We start from the raw sequence: 20,943 nt of genomic DNA, 5'->3' as shown, positions 1-20,943 counted from the left end.
TTTGGCATTATTAGATGAATATATGAATTTGATTCTACTGCCATGTCACAGAAAATTAGAAAAAGGCTGAGATGTAGAAAAGAAGTGCATGGAAGCAAAGCAGTAGATAACATACTCAAAAGGGCAGGATCACACCAATACAGCAAGGAAACCCTTCTATTTCTAGAATTTAAATTTATGCACAATACATAGAATCTAAATTGAACTGCTTGCCATACAAACATACCTGAACCCAGCAAAATGAACTTTCCTAACAGTTCTATGGAATCCTTCCCTTTTAGCTGCTAGGACAGCAGGGCTGAAGTGCTGGGGCACACTCTCTGCACAGTTATGAAACCTCTGTCATCAGAAATCTTTCAGAACCTTAGAAACTTAGGAAAAATATCTACCTAAGGGATGGAACAGATCACTGTGGAAGACGATGTGGGCCGAAATAGCCCATGCAGTTCAGCATGTTAAAACAATGAATTCAACTCTTAGCCCCTTTCTGTATAAACTTTATTTAGTGTGATTTACTCCTATGAGCAGAATTTGCTCCATGCTCAGGAAATCCAGCTGTAGGATTTGGGGAGATGCCGCTCCTGGCAGTTGATATTTACAGTTCTGCATATTTTTATCTGCAATTACTCAGTTTATTAACATCAAACACATTCAACTTTTCAGGCCTTAATTTATATGTTGCAAAAGATGTCCTTTGAGCAGGACTCCCTTATTCATAATAGAGTACAATGGCTGTAAATTAGTAAGCTTTATTGTGTATGTATTTATTGTATTTTAGCTCCTAAAGGCAGCATAACAAAGATTCGACTAACTCATAGGATGTAGAAAATTACATCTTCTGAAAATCTACTTGGCTAATTGAGACAAAATCCATACCACTTATAGTTTTTCTGTATAAGAGGTTGTTATTCCAAAGAAGAGAGCAAATGTTTCTCTCCATCTTTAATCTTTGCAATTTCATTAACAGTATCTACTACATCTATGCAGTGTTTGGTATTCTCAAGTGCTTTAATTCAATTCTTCATTCATTAAAGGCTCACCACTAACATACACAGTATGAAAAAGATATATTTTAAAGATCTTGAACATATGTTTCTTCTCCTTTATGCTGCAGCCTGCTGTGAAACTGCTCGACTATGAAATCAGATATTTTAAAGGCTATTTAACATTGTGAATTTTTCACAGAACACCAGCACAGTTATTGAGCACAGGATGCTTCTGTAACTGTGTTTAGTGGTCCTCAGGTTCACACCCCTACCTGCACGATCCAAAAACATTAACTTCCTCATGCTAATCTGCAAAGAAAAGTGAAGCCTAAGACTTACAAGGACATGAGAGTAATCTTGCTAAGCAGAACAGATTTCCCTACTGTGTTTACAAAAAGACATGAGATAATATATTTAAAGAAAATCTCATTACAGTTACAATCTCTCTCATGCACAACAGTGAGAAGGAAATTAGATTGATCAGATATAATTGGTTCTTAACAAATCAATGTTGGTGTTACTTATCCATTTTATCTTGCCATGCTTACAAATTGCTTCATTATTTTTCCAAGAACTAAAGTTCTTCTGATTATATGTATTTCCTATTTTTTCCCCTATGCAGTCACAAGTTTCTGGCATGCAAAGGTGCTCAAAATATTAAATAATTGTATCTTTTACCCTCGAAAATGTCCCCAAAACAAGCATTTTTCTTTCTTCCTATTGCAAGGACTTTATATTAGTGAATATAGAAAGTAAAATGCTGTTACCTCCTAGCTAGAAAGTGACCACTAAGCCATGTTCAACATATTACTTAAAACTGCTGAATTTTAGAGGGAATCTTGTGACCTCACATCAAAGATGCCCGTAGAGATTCAAAAGAAAAAAAAAAAGCATTAAAAAACCACAATCAACTGGGCTTTTTTTTGACGTGTCATATAAAACCTTCATGCATATTAAAATAACACACTACCTACACAGTATTAGGAGAGAAGTGGAGGAATAGAAGAAAGTCACAGCCATCCCAAAGCAGTGTTTATGTATGAACGCTAAAACTCCTATGTGAACAAGTACGTTAATAATAATGTTATGTCTATAGGACTACCAAATTAGACTATAAAAGACAATATTAGAAAAGCAAATTTGCACCATCCTCTTGGAGGTACAAACTTTCCATCAAGAAATTCTCCAAATACTGTAAAATAAAACAGGTTAAAAAAAACCCTAAACTATACTTAAGTGGCCACATTAGATATAATCTGAACTTTGCTTAATTTCAGTATCCTGGTCATGGTAATGTGAAAACTTTCAAAGCAATGAGGAATTTAAATTCCCTGTTATAACCCTGAGGATGTTTTATCTGAAATCAAATTCAGTCCATGAACTAAAACACAATTGCAGCATTTGGCAACATAGGAAATGTGCCAAAATTTCTTGGAACTTTCCCTCTGTCATAATATTAAAGAAATGAAAAGTATCTACAATATGCAAATAGCATAAACCCAGCCACTGTTCTGCCTATGCTATTGTACCAATTCATTTGTGACTAATGAAAAATCCACTGATGAATAAAACATAAATTCCAAAAATAAAATATTTATAAATACATTCTAAAAATACAGTTACCCTTCTAAAGTTGGTAGAGCATCTCCTTTACATCTGGACATCATAGAAGTTAAATGTCAAATGTACTTGACGTAGAATTGTTTTAAAAAGAAGGATTTTTTTCAGTGCTTTCTGCATGTAACACTTCTTACTACTCTGTAAATAACAAAGTGTCTGAACTTACACCAGTAGAAGGTGACTGCGAGTGTGGTGTTAGTAAAAATGCACAAAAACAGGAGTCTCACTGGTTCAGACATTATTTATCACATTTGTGAAACCTTTCAAAAAGCTTTATTTTCATAAAAAAATAAAGTATATCAAATAGAACAATAGAAAAAAAAATATTAACCAGAAATCTTTACAGGCAGCTCAGCTGCAGTTTTTGGGTCTACCGATATTTATGAAAGCTCATACTGCAGTACTGAACTTGCCTCCTGCAAACTGCAGCCATAGATCCACTCATGGGAATAATGTGTGAACAACTTTGAGTTCCTTAAACATTTTATGCATGTTTTGGATCAGACCCACACTCTTCAGAATAGGCACAACAGTTTTCACTAAAATCATGTTTGTGGACAGTCTTAGCTTGACCTCTTGGTGTTAGGACAACGGATGATCCTGTAAGATAATAAATAGTGACCTATAAAAATGAATTTAGAAAAAGAAGACTTGTACAACAGCATCTATTTTCACCAAACCAGGACAAGTGAACTCCTTGTACCTCAATCATTTGAATTCTTCTCTTTTCCTTTTCTTCATCACAGCATCAACAAATCATGTAGGTTGGTCCTCTGGGCATCATCTAGTTCAAATCCCTACTCAAAGCAGGTCTGGCTGCAGCAGGTTACTTAGGGGTCTGCCCACTGGAGTTCCAAGTATCTCCAGTAGAGACTCCACAGCCTCTCTGGGCAGCCTGTTTTAGTGTCTGATGACCCTTGAGTTGAGTTGTAAAGTTGCTTGTGTTCCTACACCTGACCTTTGCCTCTCATTCTTTCACTGCACATCTCTGTGAAGAGCCTGGCATCATCTTCTCTGTATATCACAGAATCACAGAATGTTAGGGATTGGAAGTGACCTTAGAAGATCAACTAGTCCAATCGCCCTGCCGGAGCAGGAATACCCAGATGAGGCTACACAGGAATGTGTCCAGGTGGGTTTTGAATGTCTCCAGAGCAGGAGACTCCACAACCCCCCTGGGCAGCCTGTTCCAGTGCTCTGTCACCCTCACTGAGAAGAAGTTTCTTCTCAAATTTAAGTGGAACCCCCTGTGTTCCAGTTTGAACCCATTGCCCCTTGCCTTACCATTGGTTGTCACTGAGAAGAGCCTGGCTCCATCCTCATGACACTCACCCTTTATATATTTATAAACGTTAATGAGGTCACCCTTCAGTCTCCTCCAAGCTAAAGAGCCCCAGCTCCCTCAGCCTTTCCTCATAAGGGAGATGCTCCACTCCCTTCATCATCTTTGTTGCCCTGCACTGGACTCTCTGCAGCAGTTCCCTGTACTTCTTGAAGTGAGGGGCCTAGAACTGGACACAAAATTCCAGATGTGGTCTCACTTGCTAATCTGGCTGGGGATGAAGTTGACCTTCATATTCTGCACCAGGACTCCCAGGTACTTTTCTGAAAAGCTGCTTTCCAGCCAATTTAGGACCAGCCTATTCTGTTGCACATTCAGATGCAGGACTTTGCATTTGTACTTACTGAACTTCATGAGGTTCCTATCAGCCTATCTTTCCCACTTGCACCATCTAAGATCTTCTTATGTATAAGAACTTCCATTAAATACACTTGACAAGTGAAAGAGGTTTGATGGTGTAAAACTGCAGGATGGATGATTGTGTCTTCTACCTTTGCACCAGGATTTCTATGCCAACAACAAAAATTCTGCATTATGATGAGACTTCAGTGTTTGCTTGTTCCAGTCACAAAGATTAAAACAAGGAAATCACTCCATAAAATGAAAAATGCAATGTCCTACCCAACCTTAAGTCTAAGCTGAGAAGAAAATTTATGGAGAATTTATTTTAGTACTGTTTGTTGCAAAAATGTTGGCACATTCCTTTGAAGAATCTTATCACTACCTGTCATCAGATCCAGAACAAACAATTAGCTAGACTACAATTTTGATTTAATATGGCAGAACCTATTTTCCTAACAGAAAAGCAACACAAAATGAAAAAAAAAAAAAGAGCAGCTTAATACCACACATGTACTCAGCTGCATTTCCAATCTTTCTTCAACTTTTCATAGTAATTTTCTTAAGCCTTTTAGGTTTCTTTTGGTGATGGACATGCAGCAATTTTTTATAACACAGGTGTAATATATAAAAACTATTCTGAATAGAAATACAAGAGAGATTAGAATTTAGCAAACATGACTAGAAAAAACATCAAACCAGAACAACATATACATAAGACAGTAGCACAGAGCCTTAAAGACAGCATTTTTATTTATAAAATCCCACCAGCATGCATTTACTGCATTTAAGTACACTGGTAGTTAGTTCAGTCTAGCAATGGCAAGTAATTAAGACCAAAGTCTAAAAAAGTATCTAAAAGTCCTCTGTGAAGGAACAGTTCTAACATCTATCTGAAGTTAATCAAAGAAGAAATCATCCCAGCACTGATGAAGAAGTGAGGAGGAATGAATGATTCAGTGAACTAATGTAAATCAAAATCTTATAGCTGCCTTAGTGTTTTTCAAATGGAAATGAGGCTTTTTATATAAAATTGATTTGGATTCTAGAGGCAAACTGCTTGCCCTGTTTCTCTGAAAAGAATTGACTGAGATGTTTAAAAAAAAAAAAAAAAAAGAGTAACTTTACAACAGGGAAGGAAATCAGAAACTGGCCTGCATAGGAAATCAGAATAAAATTCCAGTCACTCATATCACACTTTTCCAAATGACGGCTGTATCACCAGAAGTTGAGTCTAAACATCAACATTACAACTGCAGTTCACAGGAGCTACAAAGAATCCTACATCCCTAGAATAAGGCAATAACGAATATCTGGTATTTTCAAGGATTATAAACATTCATTCTGCCTTTACACATGCAGTTAATTTAATTAGCTAGAAACACCACATAACTCACAAGTCAGTAAGGAAAGAACCATTTATAAGCTTATTTGTTTTGAAACTTGCTAAATATGATTTGTTACTGTTATTGCCTAAAACACTAGAAATACCTTTTTGCAAATAAACCACTACAATCAATTTAATCCAGACTACTATCCCATTACTGGGTAGTTAAGTTAAAGGGATGTTAGAAATTAAAGCATATGATTAAAAGTACAAATCTTTGGACTTTGATCTATGATTTTATAAAATGAAATTTTCCCCACAGCAGTCTCTTCAAATGACTCAGGCATGCACATAAAATCTATTCTACTGCTATAAATTCCTTTAACGGCAGTACCCATTCTGTTTAGCATTCATAAACACTACAGTCAAAATTAAATCCACTTGGATTAGTAAGATTTAGTTATACAGAAGACTAGAAATGAGAAGGTTGCTGCAATGAGACTGAAAATTAGAAATAAAGACAAGAAGTACGACAAAATGAAGAATTTGGTGTTTTATCCTCATGTACTACTACATCAGATATATAAAGCACTTTTTCCCATTACAAAACCTGAATATTCTTGAAACATCAATATACCATAACTATGTCACATGTCTTACATTCCCAAACTACAACTGCTCCCTTCCGGCCATCATTGAATTCAAATACTCCTGGTATGACAAATGTTGAGAAAAACAAATTCTTTGAGCATGGAAAAGCATGTGAACAATATCCACAAATTTCCTTGGCCACTTTCCCAGCCCATCTGAATAAGACTTGTACTCTCCAGATACTCACATGCAATATACTTCTTTCTTTTACGTAAGAGAAAACCATCCTAGACAAGAAGTTCTTGTAATTTTTGTAAGGAATTCTTTTTTTTTTTTTTTTTTTAATACAAAAGAAAAACAATGCTTTTGCAGGAGTTAAACATTTAAAAATAAATTAAGTGGAAACAATAAAATTGCATCTCTTCACTTTACAAGGTACTTCCTTCGGGCCTAATCCTTCACTTACACACACACAGCCTCCCTGAATGCTGCCGTATGAATGCTGATAACATCCATCAAGAGGAGAGGAAATACAGTTGATAGAAGTACTTTAGTTTGTGAAGGAGACATGAGGAGATATAGCATCCAAGAGATTAGTTGTTAAGGTCACAACAATTAAATCCCAAATCAAATTCACAGTTGCATCAAAACAACACAGGTTCAGTCTCAAGGTTTCATATCAGGATTTATGTTGCTATACTCCTAAGTGAGGTCGTATTTGCGGGGGGGGGGCAGGGAAGACCTAATTAACTAAGCACAAACTTAAAATCAACCCAATTGAGAATGAGGTACAAGCCCGTGTTTAAATTAATCATATTTATAAATGTTACTGAAGTCAGCCTCCTTAAGAGGTTCTTCAAACACTTCAATGAATGATCATGACAGAGCATTAAAAAATACATGTTTCATTCTGTTCATTTGTGCAGAATCTGACAAAAGAAATTACATGTGATCATGAAGTTAAAGATAAATATCTCCAAATACTCTTAATTGCTGAGATCTTCTTTTGTGTGAGGACATATTTCAAGAATTCTAACTTCTATCTCTAGATTTCATCCATATTTTTGGGAAAAAGAATAAGGTTAATGAGATCCAAAGTTATCTGTACAAATAAAGATAGGGTTATAATGCACCCTTTCATGAACTTTACCTGTTTCCACATCTGTTAAATGCAACACGGAATCAAAGCCCCCACTGAGGATCCTTCTTCCACAAGATGACCACTGGGCAGCTCGAACAGCACCGGAGTGATAGGAGTATGTTCTCAAACAGCAGCCTGTATCTACGGCATCCCATACCTTAAAAAGAAGGATAAGAACAAGTTTATAAAGAATCACTTTTTTTTTCCCCGTGTACTGGTAAGGGGCTACACCAAATCATCGTGGCTGAAAAAGCTTTGCATTCTGAAGTATCTGCTAAGCTGTAAAAGTCTGTCTGAAATAATTGCACAGTTGATTAGCATTAGAGCATTTAATTAACAAGGCACAAATCAGTAATACATTTTAATGAGTTGTATTATTTCTTGAAATGTCTACATTGCCGTGAATGGCAATTCAAGTTACAGTCTCCCATTCATAATGCTGTCCTACCTCTGTGCAGGGATGTATCCAAACACATTTTCCCTTTAAATCATTTTTCTTCCAAATTTTTGTCTCGATCATATCTTGCTTTCCGTCAAGTGACAGCAGATTGCAGTTTTCACATCTGCCCATAGGTAGGCTATTATATTTCTCATTCAGTTTGCATTTTTCAGTAGAACTTTACCTTAATTCACTGAGGAGGCAGATAAGAATATAATCACACAGATATATGGAGATTTCTAAAGACTGGTCTAAGTCCTCTCATTTTTCAATTTCTTCTGGACAGAATTAGGTTGATGCTGAGCACTTCTGCAAATCCTGTTCTACTAGTAATCCAATTTTTCTTAAGTATACAACAGCTAATATTTTGAGAACATAAATAGTCCTCATGTTTTTAAATCCCTTTAAAAGAGAAAGGCAGTTGTTTCCAAATAATGTTTTAAAAAACAGAACTAGTCTGAATTATAATTTCAGTTACCAATTATAGTTCAAAATAATCAAAAGCACATCCTTTGGTGCTCTTTTTATCATAGTTTTAAGATAATATTAGAAGTTCAGCAAAAAATGACAAATCTAAATATCCAGTATGCTCACTTTTGTGAAAGAAGGCTAAATATCAAAATTATTTTCCCTATGAATATTCTGCTTCAGGAAAAGCAAGACTTTAAAGTATCTTACAATTGTATGATACAATGTAATACCTGCTGAGTTGTCTAATAAAATGGAAACCAAATGCTATAACCATACCAGTATATCCTACATTTTATTATTTCTAATATTAGCAGTATAAATAAATCAACACTTTGACAGTGCTTGATGATAGTTTTATTGCATTTTCACTAAAGCCAAAGCAGTTTATTGCTTTAAAGTCACCATTTTACTTCACAGTACTTCTCTTTGCGATTAGTCATTTTCATCCTGTTGACACAAGAGCATTAAAGTTAGTAATAAAATTGATTGCATGTTTGTGAATTTTAAAGGATGTTAAAATGAAAAACAATCCAGTAAATCAGAAAATATAAGTAGAAGTTTGCTTTCTTGTGGCAACAGCACAATTCAATATAGAGCAGAATGTAAAGGGGAAGAAAAAAAATCAAGACTTCTGGTAATGTATTGTTATCTTCAGTTATATTTTCTTTTTACTGGACAAAAAGGACTCACTGACAATATCATTATTATATAGTCCATACTCAGAAGACAACATTTTTTTTCATCAAAGCATCTTCTAGCATGAAGCACAGTTCTGCAATGCAAAGCAACCAATTATCATTAATTACTTGAGTAGTCAGTTAAGACCGGAACTGTGATGGCCACGGCCCAAGTATTCTACCCTATCCACAAGAAAAGAAATCAGGAAAATCTTAATATTAAACTGCTTTTGAAAGCAAGTTTCACTGCTTTAATGAGTTTTAATGATCATTTCAAGCTTCACAGTATTAAAAAAGGGTTAATTGTGTCTTGGAGGGCTTTTAATATGAGGAAGCTAATGAATGAATTCAGATGAAAGGAAAAACAGGTGGTACATGCTTCAGATATTTTTCTGTAATGTTTTAGTGATTAAGTATGAAAACTCAATTTTCACAAGAAGGATGAAGTAAAGCAAGTTCAACAGCACTTCTGAGCTCCTGCTTGATTTTTAATTAAAAAAAAAAAAAAAGCTGTACAAATGGAAAAAGCACACCCCTAAAGCTGCACATTTCCCTCCATTATGTGAAATGGAACAAGTGATTGACTCTTGTGGATGACCATGCACAAGAGACAAGTTCCCAAACACCACGCTTCCCACCAGCTCTTTTTGCTCAGGTAACAGCAGTGCTGCAATGCTTCTGGAATTCAAGCTGCGTGAGCAAAGCAGTCTTGACTGAGCAAGTTCACTTAGTTTGTTGCTAATTAAAGTAAACTTTTAATAACCGATTCAGGTATTAGGAAAAAAAGACCAAGAGTTAAACAAGCACTTATGGGAGCACCTTCCCTCCCCAGGCTCCACTTCAGTCCAGCAATTCTTCCCTACTCCTATCCCAGCTTCCCCTGTTTTCACCAGGCACTACACCTGGTCCTTTTCACATCCCTTCTGTGAGACAACAGCCATCGCCGGAGCCTGGGGTCAGGGCCTAGAGGTGTCTTGTTCCCTTTCCTTGCTTCCTACTCTCTTCATCCCCTGCCCTTTGCTTCTTACTGCTTCTCTGCTCCTTCTCTCCAAATGCACATCTCTTTATCTCCACCCAACACCTTTGGTGCATCCTCACATGCATCCTCAAGTTTCCTCACATGTGTCCTCATGTCCCCTGGCCCCAGCAGCAGCTGCAGTAGCCCAGAGCAGCTCATGATCTTCTCCCACACAGGCCAACCCTTGCAAGCCCTGCTACCAAACCCCACAGTTAATGCCCAAAACAAGGCATCAGTTCAGATCTCCATCAAGATACAGCCCAATGCAAACTCACTGGAGCTCACAAATGTGCTTTTAAATAATGCTTAGAGGTGCCACTTCTGCTGTGGCTTTACAGCTTAATGGAAAGACACATCAAATAAGGCAGCAGAACAGGATGGCAGACCCTGTCCTGCTGTGCACTGGCAATGCTCTGCAAGCTTCACCCAAGCACTTTCATTCCTAGGTGTGTTTCCATATGACCTGCCTGGGATTTTCCTTCAAGTCTCACATCTGGTGAATTTAGTTCCGTGTAACTTTGACATATTAGAAAGTGCCCTGCTGCAAGGAGGATTCTGGGCAGTGCATCCTCGGAACTGTTTCAGAGTTTTAAGTTTCAATATTCATCTTCCACAAGAAAAGGGAAGATCTACTTGCTATTTACAAGAAGTGGTATTCAGTAGTCACTTAACAGTTGCAGTTTCTTTCTTCACTTTTTCCATATGCTGGCTCAAACCAGATGGAACAATAAGACTGAAAGACTATATGGGTGTAACATGCAGAGTCAATGAAATAATCTGCATCCCCAAAGAGCATCCAACATGATGCCTGAACCAAAAGGCACTTCTTCTAAATTACCGAGATAAATAATAAACAAGCAGATGCTAATCAACTGGCTTAGAGCACGGTAATTTTGCAAGGAAGCCAGAACTACACAATATAGCCACTGGACTTCATTCACAAAAGAAAATATTTTTCAGAGCCTGGTACAAAACAGGGATCAAGAGTCCCCTAGAATTATGGTCATTAAAACTTCCTATTTCAAGCAAGTGAAGTTGTTGATCATGCCTTCTCTGCCAAAAGAAAATTAATTGCAGACTCTTTACCAGAAGAAGATCCCAAGCTCTTTCTTCTGAATGGCATCTATGTGCGAGCTCAGGAAAAGGGTTTGTATCCAAGATCAGTATAAGGCTGCAAGTCCACAACAGTATAATTTAAAAAGTCATGGTTGTAACAACTACAGCTTTAATTTCAAAATAAGTGTTTTTAAGAAACTAAGCGTCTTAAGAAGTTGTATTTTAAACACCAGAGGCTGCTGAACTTTAAGCATATCTAGTAATAAATATATTTAAAATAAAGGTTTATAAAATTAACTCATAGATTTACATGGAATAAAGGCTTACATGTTTAATACACAATAAATTACTCAGGTGGGGGAACAGTTCATTAATAAATACACAGGCTGAGATATCCCTTTCAGAAGCATTTAAATGTGTACTAAATATTACAGGACAAGATGCTATCATGCATCCAGCAAAGGAATACAGATTTATATTCAATTATTTTTACCAAGAGATCAACTGTTTTAAGTGTTGTTGCTTGACTTCAAAATTCAGCTTTTACAGACATTCAGTGTTAATTCTAGAAGAAATACTAAATTCTCATTAAACCTGAGGTTGTTCTTTTATCTTGGGATGTCAGATGTGATTTTAATTGCTGAGCTAAAAAGTTAAAAGCACACATTTCAACCCTCTACTCTGAAAATACTGCTTATTGCCACACAGTCAAGCAATGTTTTACGTTATAAACAGTAACCCATCCATTGTTTCCTCTTATAAAGAATCCCCAAAACAATGAAATATGCAACTGTTATTAGGACAAAGGTACACATTACTGTATTACCTCCCCTAAATCTACAATTATAAACTAATGAATTCTCCAGTATTTGAAAGACATATACAGTCAAGACTCAAAGCTTTTAAATTAGCTAGTGATTTTCAAAGACTTTCTTCAATGCCTTTCTGGCACTAAGGTATCATGAACTCTTCAATTTTTTCCAGTTTTATTAAAATTGTCTTTAATGTGTCAAGCTGGTTCATACTTGACTACTAGTTCTTACTCTTCTGTACTTCACTATTTATGACATTGCCCTTCCATTTGGTTTCCATTACATAGTTATCTGCTAGAATTAATATATGGGGCCAAAATGGCAGGTGCAAACAGGCAGGTGACAAAATTATATAGATTGCCTTCTCTGAGGCATGTTGTAATTCAATTGCTCTTTTACATTCTTTATAATATCTGGAAATAAAGGTTTTAGAAGTTGTTTGCTTTCCTTTATAGCTCAGGAACACTGTGAAAATACTGTAACTAGCATTTTAGGTAATATAACCAGACCTCCTCACCCTCACGATCAAAAGTTCACAAAGCACATAAGCAACTAAACAATCTAACAGAGGAGATTTATTATAGATTATATGTTTCCAGATCCTATTTTCTGACTGAAAGCTTTCAGGAAAACAGCACTTGAAAATAAAGTACTTTGGGCTGAAGATAATAAAAACTCTCTCGGTAAGTCACAAAAGAAAGTAGGCATTCCATAATTAAAGAGCACCCACAGAAGGATGTTCCAGGGTCTGCTATGCTATCAACCAGCTCACAGGACACAAAATAAAGGCTTTTATCTTACTGACCATCCAAACCGGCATTCATTCCTAAAAACAAGTCACAGCAACATAAGCAGAGTAACCAAAGTAATGTGAGAACTCATCTAGCATATGAAAACTGATAAATTAGGAATTGAGCACATCTCCTCCATTGTCATTCTATGATTATCTATAACGCACTTGCCTCCCAATTAGATTGCAGAAAATAAATATAGCAGCCTTGCTTTTAGAAAGAGGTGCATCTATTCAGTCAGTCACCAATTTCACAGTGAACCCAAGAACAATGATGTAACTGTGATAAACTAGAGGTTGGAAGCAAGTATCAGGAATTAAGTTGTACTCATTTCCAATTTGCATGCATAAAGGAACAAGAGCGGAACCAATCAAGAATACTAAACAAGAAACTAATTTCTCAAGCATTCACAACAAAATTAAAAATGTCAATGGATCGATTCAAGTTAATTTCAATATAACATCCATACTAAAATAACAGAACTCTTCCCCCTCAAATCAACCACGTCGTGCCATTCTTCTGTAATTACCAGCTTCGTCCTTCAATGGCTGCCACTGCATGAGCGACAGCAAGAAATCCTTCCCAACTTCTCAGTTTATCTAAATACAAAGATGGCATTTAAGAAACAGTCCTGTTCAAGGATGATGTGGGATAGTACTGAGTTACAGGAAGCATGAAGAATTATTGTGCTTTGACTAGAACAGATGCTGCTCCCTTTCAAAGCATGTTCAGGTTGCTCCACAGACTTGTGAACCTGAAGAGACATGACCCTTCTCCTTTCCCTTTTTGGAATAACATTGTTCCCTGGTGTGTCTCAAGAAGAAAAAGAACTTGAATTGTTGTTTTCTATTTTTTTTTAACTGCAGAACAGAATTTGTCTCTGAAATTTGAAATGTCATGTCTGCTACCATGCACAGAGAATGGTACTCCCTGAATCATATTGCTTTTCTGATCTCATAAATGCCTAAATACTGTAAGTTCTAATAAATACAGTAAAGAAGGAAGCCCCACACTATCTACAGAACATCATGTCTTTTCTAGTTTGAAAAGCAGGCTCGGAACTGTTGTTTAAAAGGCTATTTGAAAGTCAATGGGCCAGAGGGCAGAAGTAGTCCCGCAGAAAACTTGCAAAAAGATATTTGCTGCTGCTTCTTCAGATTCCCCACTTGGATAAGGTGCAGCTTTGGGCAGGATTGCAGCAGTTAAAAGTGCCCCTTGGGTGTTTCTAACCAAGAGCAGTAGGATAAGGCACACAAGTACATTCTTTTGTTCATGCAACTGAGGCAACACAAAGCCAGGAAAAAAGCAACAAGTAGCTGGAAAACAATAAACAGGCAAGCATGAGAGTCAGCAGCTGTGCCTAAGCCTCTCCAAGCCACTGCGTGACTGAAAAATCTCTGATCTTGAATGGGCAGGTAATGTAATATGCAGAAATTCCTAGAGTAACTACAGGAAGAATCAAGAAGGTTTTAGTAGAATATAAAATATGTTGAAAGGAGAATTTCAAAGTAGATCACTGTCTTTGCATTCTTCTGTCTAAACATGTAGCTAAACTGTAAAAAACTAACTATGAGCTGAGGTCTAGCTTAGTGTTCTAAGTGTTAATAAACTTATTTTCATACAATTATGAAGGATGTAAACAGATGCTCAGATTGTTATATAGACTATGACTGATGACATTTTGGGCATACTATCTTTATTGGTAAACCAAGCGTCCCAAAAAAGAGGTTTTCAGCAGGATTTTGCAAAGTTAGATAAAGCTTACACTTTTTCAGATGTGTTGAACACTTGCTCCGAGAACATTTAAAAGTGTGCTAGGGAACATATTTTAAATGACATCCATCTTCCTAATCTAGACATGGTGTAAGAAGTATATACCAGCGCTGTCATTCGAGCAATCACTTACAGATTTCCACTAGCTTTCTTCTTGCAGCAGATGTAACTCAAAACACTATTATCTTACCAATCTAGTGACAAATAAAAAACAGTCACCTCCATTATTACTCTAATATCTGAATAAGAGTTTGTATTTGGATAGTTTATTACCAGACTACCCTCACTACTGTAGAAACAGAATGGAAAGTAGCAAAATATAATAAATTCAGTTAGCTCAGACAGCCAGCATAAGGTCTCGATTCATTTTTTTTCATCAAAAATTTTAATATTAAAATATGTCAAGTACATTCATCAAACCAATGAGGTGAAAAATCTTCTCTTTTACAAAAAACAAACAAACAAGACACCAAAAACCCCACAATACGTTAGACCTTAAGACAGCACTTGTTTTGTAGGAGGCTTTATTCAGGCAGAAGCATTTTAAGTTATAATACCAGGGCATACTGCTAACCAAGTTAGCAGTACTACTAGAGACTAGTTGGTGACACGAAAACTGATTTGCAAATATGTAAACGAGCTTTAATTCTGGTGAATCCAGCAAAGGCTGAGCTATATTCAAGCACTACATTTAGCTTCAGGAGGCAGCACTAACATACTAAGCATGCCTATGAAATACCTTTCCATTTATTTGGAGTCTTTTAATCTTCCCTCTCACAGAAACTCAGGAGTCCTTTCCCCAAAGAAGTCTCCATAATTGTTAATTGTGAAGCTTCATTTGGGTGGTTTTGCCATTAAGGAAAATAAAAACCTAAACAAACACATACTTTGAGCTGGCAGCATCCTATAAGGTTTTAAGAAAACGCTAATAGAATAAGATAAAACATCGACATTTTCAGTTGGCAAGGGTAGAGACAAGAGTAGTAAGATAGAATTCTCTAAAAGGAAAACAAAACCCTCAAATCACTATGGCAAGAGCTATCCATCTGATTATGTACAATAAGGGAATGTTCTTAGTAAAGCTTTAATAACAAGAGCTACTACACTTAACCTAAGCCTGTTTGTTGGCCCTCTACTCCTGGAAATAGACCTTAGTGACTCCACACTTCAAAAGGTACCTTGTAGCACTAGGAAAATATAATCAGCCAATCAAAATTGAAAACATAAATCATTTTAAAGTATACAAACTGGCTGTGTTTTTGCCAATATAAATAATTAATACAGTCTCCATGGGAGCCTTTCAAGTTAAAACTTGCAAACAGGAAGTCTGATACAAACATTACATAGACATCTCTATTAGAGAATTTCTAATTACAGAATGCAATTGTACTGAAAGCTAAAGTTTTAACCCACATGCTATGTTTCTCAGGACACACTAATCTCACCTGCAAATAACATTTTTTCCATCCCCTTGATTCGGAAGCGGAAAAAGTAAAGAAAGCATTGACACTAGTGAATTCCTGTTTCTTGGATGTTACTCATGCCTGGAATTACAGAAAGACAGACAAAATGGATAGGTGGGACAAGACATTATTTTCATTTGCTGGTTTTCAATATTCTGCCCCTGGTAATTCTATGCAGTTTCTGGCCAAACAAGCTCAATCCTCCAGTGTTTCACATCCCCCTCAGAGGGTTTGCTTTCAGTTGTTTGGAAGCTCATACACACTCATTTGGTGTCCGAGGAAATGCTGCTAAACATTGACAAACAACACATGCACGGATGTTGCAACATGAAATATCAGAATACTAATAACATATTTAAATGCTCGATTAAAGTTAATAAGTGCTAGAGTATTACATAATTATTCAGAAATAGGTCCTGCTGCCTTTATAAACTGAAGCTACAGATTAGAATTATAGAGGATGTTTACCTAAAATTAACATCTCTGTGATGAGAGCTGAAATAAAACTGTCAAAGTACGAACGAGCTCAGCATGAAATCTTGGCCTGCCAGGTCATTTACATGAAAACACAGTTGGAATTTTCAAACTTATATATTTGAGTGCTTTCATGACACAGCAACAAATAGTAAAATCTTCTTTTTATTATAGCATATCTGTATCTGTGCCGATTGAGCTGAATTTGTGCCAGATTTATAGTGAGCTATTTCCATTCAACACCTGGGCTTCACAAAAATAACAAAGCTGAGCGGGCAGAATAACATAAGGATGGAATATGTAATAATATGTAATAATTCTTCATGACACCAAACTTCTACGTCACACATACACATGAAATAAAGAGTGTAACATGACAAATTCTCCTCTTGGACAGTAAATCAATTCAATATACACACTACTGCTATTTCACTATATAGTTAGAATTTTATGAAAATCAGTTACTACGTTATTATTGCTGAGACAGACAAATATTTAAGTGTGGAAGATATACCTAATAAAACAATCAAAAATATCTGATACTTCCTTTATTTGACAGAATGGTAACTTAGAGGGTTTGTTATATTTAACAAACTAATGAAAAAATTAAGGAGACGTTAAATTGTGCTGTTGCAGTCCATTATGAAGTGCAATTATAAGAAGGCAAAATTATTTCAATGCAAGTCCTTAGGCCATTAAGGTACCATTAAAAGACCATTATAATGTTTAACTTCAGCAGTGAAGCTACCTCATTACAAGTCATACTATCATTTTAAAGAGAGGAACACAATTTTCACCAAAAAGATGTATTCTAATTCAAAATAAATACATCATTCTGATTTTGGCTCTTTTATTTGCAATTTTAAGGCTTGTTAACCTCCTGCTTGCTTATATAAGAATGAAGATCCAAGTGGTCCAATTTCCAGATGTGTTGGCACTTACAAGAGTCATTAATGCCAACAGAAGTTGAGGATAGGGGGTTAATAAACCTCAAGCTTTAGATGGATTTTGAAAATTCGGATTTTAATCTCTCAATAGTATAGCATCTACTGTAACTGACCCTCCTGTCTGAGGGAATATTAACACCACTATTGATTTCTGATTAACCAATTAGCAGTTTCATGCATATACTGCATAAGTATGCAGTTAAGAACAATTAGAAAATATAGTTGTGACCCTCTAATAAGCATTTGGGACTGGAAAAATATTGCAGAATGACTTTTACATTCATCATATACGTAGTGATTCTTCACCTTTAGATTTTGAAAATAGCTTATCTTTTCAATCTAGAGATTCTCTAACCTTTGCTTCACTAAACATCAGAAAGACCATTTCCCTCAAAATCGGAATAAGTCTCCCCTGCAAAATTTTGGGTTAAGTTGCACTTATAAGGCTGATCTAGCCACTATTCTGATGTGGCTCTGCCACAGTGAAGTGACGATGAATAATTTCCAAGGCAGGAGATATTTCAGAGCTGTCTGGGCCACAGCGCGTGGTGACCCCGCAGCACAGGTGATGCTGACGGATCGTCTCCTCTCTCCACCCGCACACCCCAGCACAGCCCCAGGGATCAGCCATGGCTCCCAACAGAGGAGCAGGGCAGAACCTGACATGGGCAGCACTCGGGAGAGGCGTTCAGGGGAAACACAACCAGACGTTGTGGTACCAAATACAGTTTTTAAAGGGTACTGGATAGGGAATGGCGAGAATCAACAGCATCTCCAAAAATGTGAGTTTCAAGCTGTTTCAGTTTCCAGAACTGAAAGAAACCCCCAGAGGAGACACAGGCTACGCAGCTACCTTGAAATGACTACCAAGTAATGCCATTCCTTAATCCCTTCTTACAGATCCCTTAGAAGTAATATGTGTTCCCACGGATCCAGTAATCACCGGCTTAAGACATTACGCCTATCATTACATTATTGAAGTATGATTGCTTCTGTGCAAGCTTTGGCCTATCGTTTGTTGGAAAGGTACTTCAGCTTTGAACTGCACACCCAAAATAAATGAAAACTACTTCAACAGTAGTTGATTTTTCAACTCTGATAATTACAGGCTGAAGCGGGGAGGGGGATAAGAATTGGAACTATTGTATCTTGTTTGAGGAATAAATTATTCCATGCTATTTAGAACCGAAAAATTTTTCCCCAGCCAACTCAAAATAAACATTTCAGGGTCAAAGAACTATATATCTAGATATAGATATAGATCTATATATACACTGTTTAAACAATACTTGGAGTAACTAGAACCACTTATGCACTTAAAATCAATTATGAATTTGAATAGTGACAACAGTATTATAAAATAGCACAGAGAGAGATCTAGATTCTACAAATGAAAGAGTATCCCATAATGTGTTGCACATGTTTGATGTTAAATACCACATTAAAGGATAAGTTAAAACAGCATTCTATTTTTTGTGTCATAATCCTTTAAGGATCAATATCTGCTTTAATTCTTCACATCTTTGATCACTATTTAAACAAAAGGCTTTTAAATTTCAGGTAGTCTTTTAAAATACATCTTTCTAAAATAAAACTTCAGAGCATTTTTAAATGCTGGAGTACTCACATATTCACTTTCAAATAAAAACAATCTACAGTTTCTTGTTTGAGGGGCTGTGGGATGCTTCTCTTTTTTAAAGTGGGTTTCATAACACAACCATGGACCATCCGACTCCAGTTCATTGTTTTGTAGCACTTCCAGGGAACATCTAGTTAAGACACGGCACCAAGCTTTGAGTTCTAGGAAAACAAAGTTTACTCGTGTACAGTATGTGTGGTAGAGAAGTTTGCTTTTTAAACAGGGCTGAGGGCTATAAGTTTTGAATATGTCACATTTTAAAAGTGACAAAATCCGTTTCAACCAAGTGAATACAGTAGGAGCTATGTATCTCACTTGTTTACTGAACAGTACTAGCAGCACTGGTTCCAACCCTACTAAAAAAATATAAAACAAATATTAAAACAGGTTCATTAAGACGATCACACTCTTTAAAAATACTTCCAGGGAACCAGGCAACAAAGAGAAGCACCAACACAATTCAGTGTTCCTTAGACTGAATCTAAATTTCTCAACAGGAATAACTGTCACACCAGGGAGGGATATAAACTGAAAATTGAGCAGACTTGTTGAACGACCAGAGAACTATCAAATTTTACTATTTGTTTAAACTATAATCAAGGTGGGCAGGTACACAGAGTGGTGTGAAAAAGCAGTTTACTTTCTGGTAATTCATGTCAGCACTTCAATTCATATGTTGGTAAGAACCATGGCATAAATCTGTTCAAAACACAATCATTGTGCAGTTTCTAGAATTTTTTTTATTGGTTACATTTCTTTTCATCATTGAAGCTGAGGGAAAACTAACACGTTTATTTTCATTACTTTTATGGATTTTTTTCTACATTGCCAAGTGAGTTCTTCACAGTTCTAGTTTCCCTCCTTGAAACCAAAACATCATTATTAACAAAATTCTCCTGAAACCATTTTATCTTGCCAGCTCATTTAAAAACTTCAGGGAAATTACACTGATAGACTTTCAAAACACATTGATTCCTTCTGCAAAACCACATATTTGTTAGAATGCCTTATATAGAATCATAGAATCATTTTGGTTGGAAGAGAGCCTCAAGATCATTAAATCCAACCATAACCTAAATCTAGCACTAAACCGTGTCACTAAGAACCTCATCTATACACCTTTTAGACACCTCCAGGGAGGTATCATTTTAAAAGGCACTAGAACACGCAGCTGTTTGCAGCATAAATTCTTCACATAGTAAGATCAAGATCTCCAAATACACTGATCCTTCTTTTTATTTTGGCAGACAGCTAGAGTTTTCCTGGTTCTTTTGTTCTTATAAAGGAGATTCCAAAAGAACAGAGTTGCTATAGGGGTAAGAGCAGCATTCTTTCCCTTTCCCCTGTTACAAGATGTGGGAAAATACTTTTCATTGATATCGGACCACTCTAAACACAGCCCTGTTGGCTACAAGCCCTTTGCAGGCCAGGAAGACACTTGTGGCACAGCAGTGTCGCTGGCAGCAAGCACCCCTGGGGCAAAGACACCAGCTCCTCAGCCCAGCTCAGCATCCTCAGCACCAGGTCGCTCCACTGCTGGGTTCCACATAACCTCTGCAGCACCGGGGCCTCAAGGGAAGGCAAACGAAAGGGTCACACCACACAGCACTTGCCCCTCTCTCTACAAGGCAGGGAAGCTGCAGCCTCTGAAAACTGTACTAATCTAGAGACACTGGGAACAGCAACATGGGATGTAGGATCCACGGTAACATGCATTTGAAGATACTGGATTTTGGCTACACATTTTAACAGCCAGATGTATCATTAATTTAAGACTGCCCACCACATCTTGTAGTAACGTTTTCCTGAAGCTGTATTACACAAATACAAACAGGTTGGAGTGATCTTTACCTTCAGAGGAAGAACTATCAGAGCCATCTGGCAGCAGATCAGCTTTAACAGCTTGATTCGTTTCCACAGAAACAGCCTTATTCTGCAGGAGTCCAGAAACGGTGGTAGAGAAAAAAGTCGGTTGCAAGCCCACTGTTTGATTAAGTTCTTGCAGTAAAAGTCTTGAAGTAAAAGCAGATTTTTTTC

At 36.6% G+C, this 20,943-nt stretch overlaps 1 protein-coding gene across 1 annotated transcript in view; it reads right to left on the bottom strand.

The window, feature by feature from the left end:
- The window catches only part of WDR25 (WD repeat domain 25), a 66,734-nt gene that overhangs the window by 21,811 nt on the left and 23,980 nt on the right, over positions 1-20,943 (bottom strand). Inside the window, exon 3 of the mRNA XM_065839304.2 lies at positions 7,356-7,503. Within this exon, the coding sequence (XP_065695376.1) occupies positions 7,356-7,503 (148 nt within the window). The remainder of the gene's footprint in view (positions 1-7,355; positions 7,504-20,943) is intronic.

The sequence above is a fragment of the Patagioenas fasciata genome, chromosome 5, assembly GCF_037038585.1.
Source record: "Patagioenas fasciata isolate bPatFas1 chromosome 5, bPatFas1.hap1, whole genome shotgun sequence".
Taxonomy (NCBI): Eukaryota; Metazoa; Chordata; class Aves; order Columbiformes; family Columbidae; genus Patagioenas; species Patagioenas fasciata.
The sequence above is the reverse complement of the archived record's forward strand: the minus strand, read 5'-3'. Positions and strand labels throughout refer to the sequence as shown.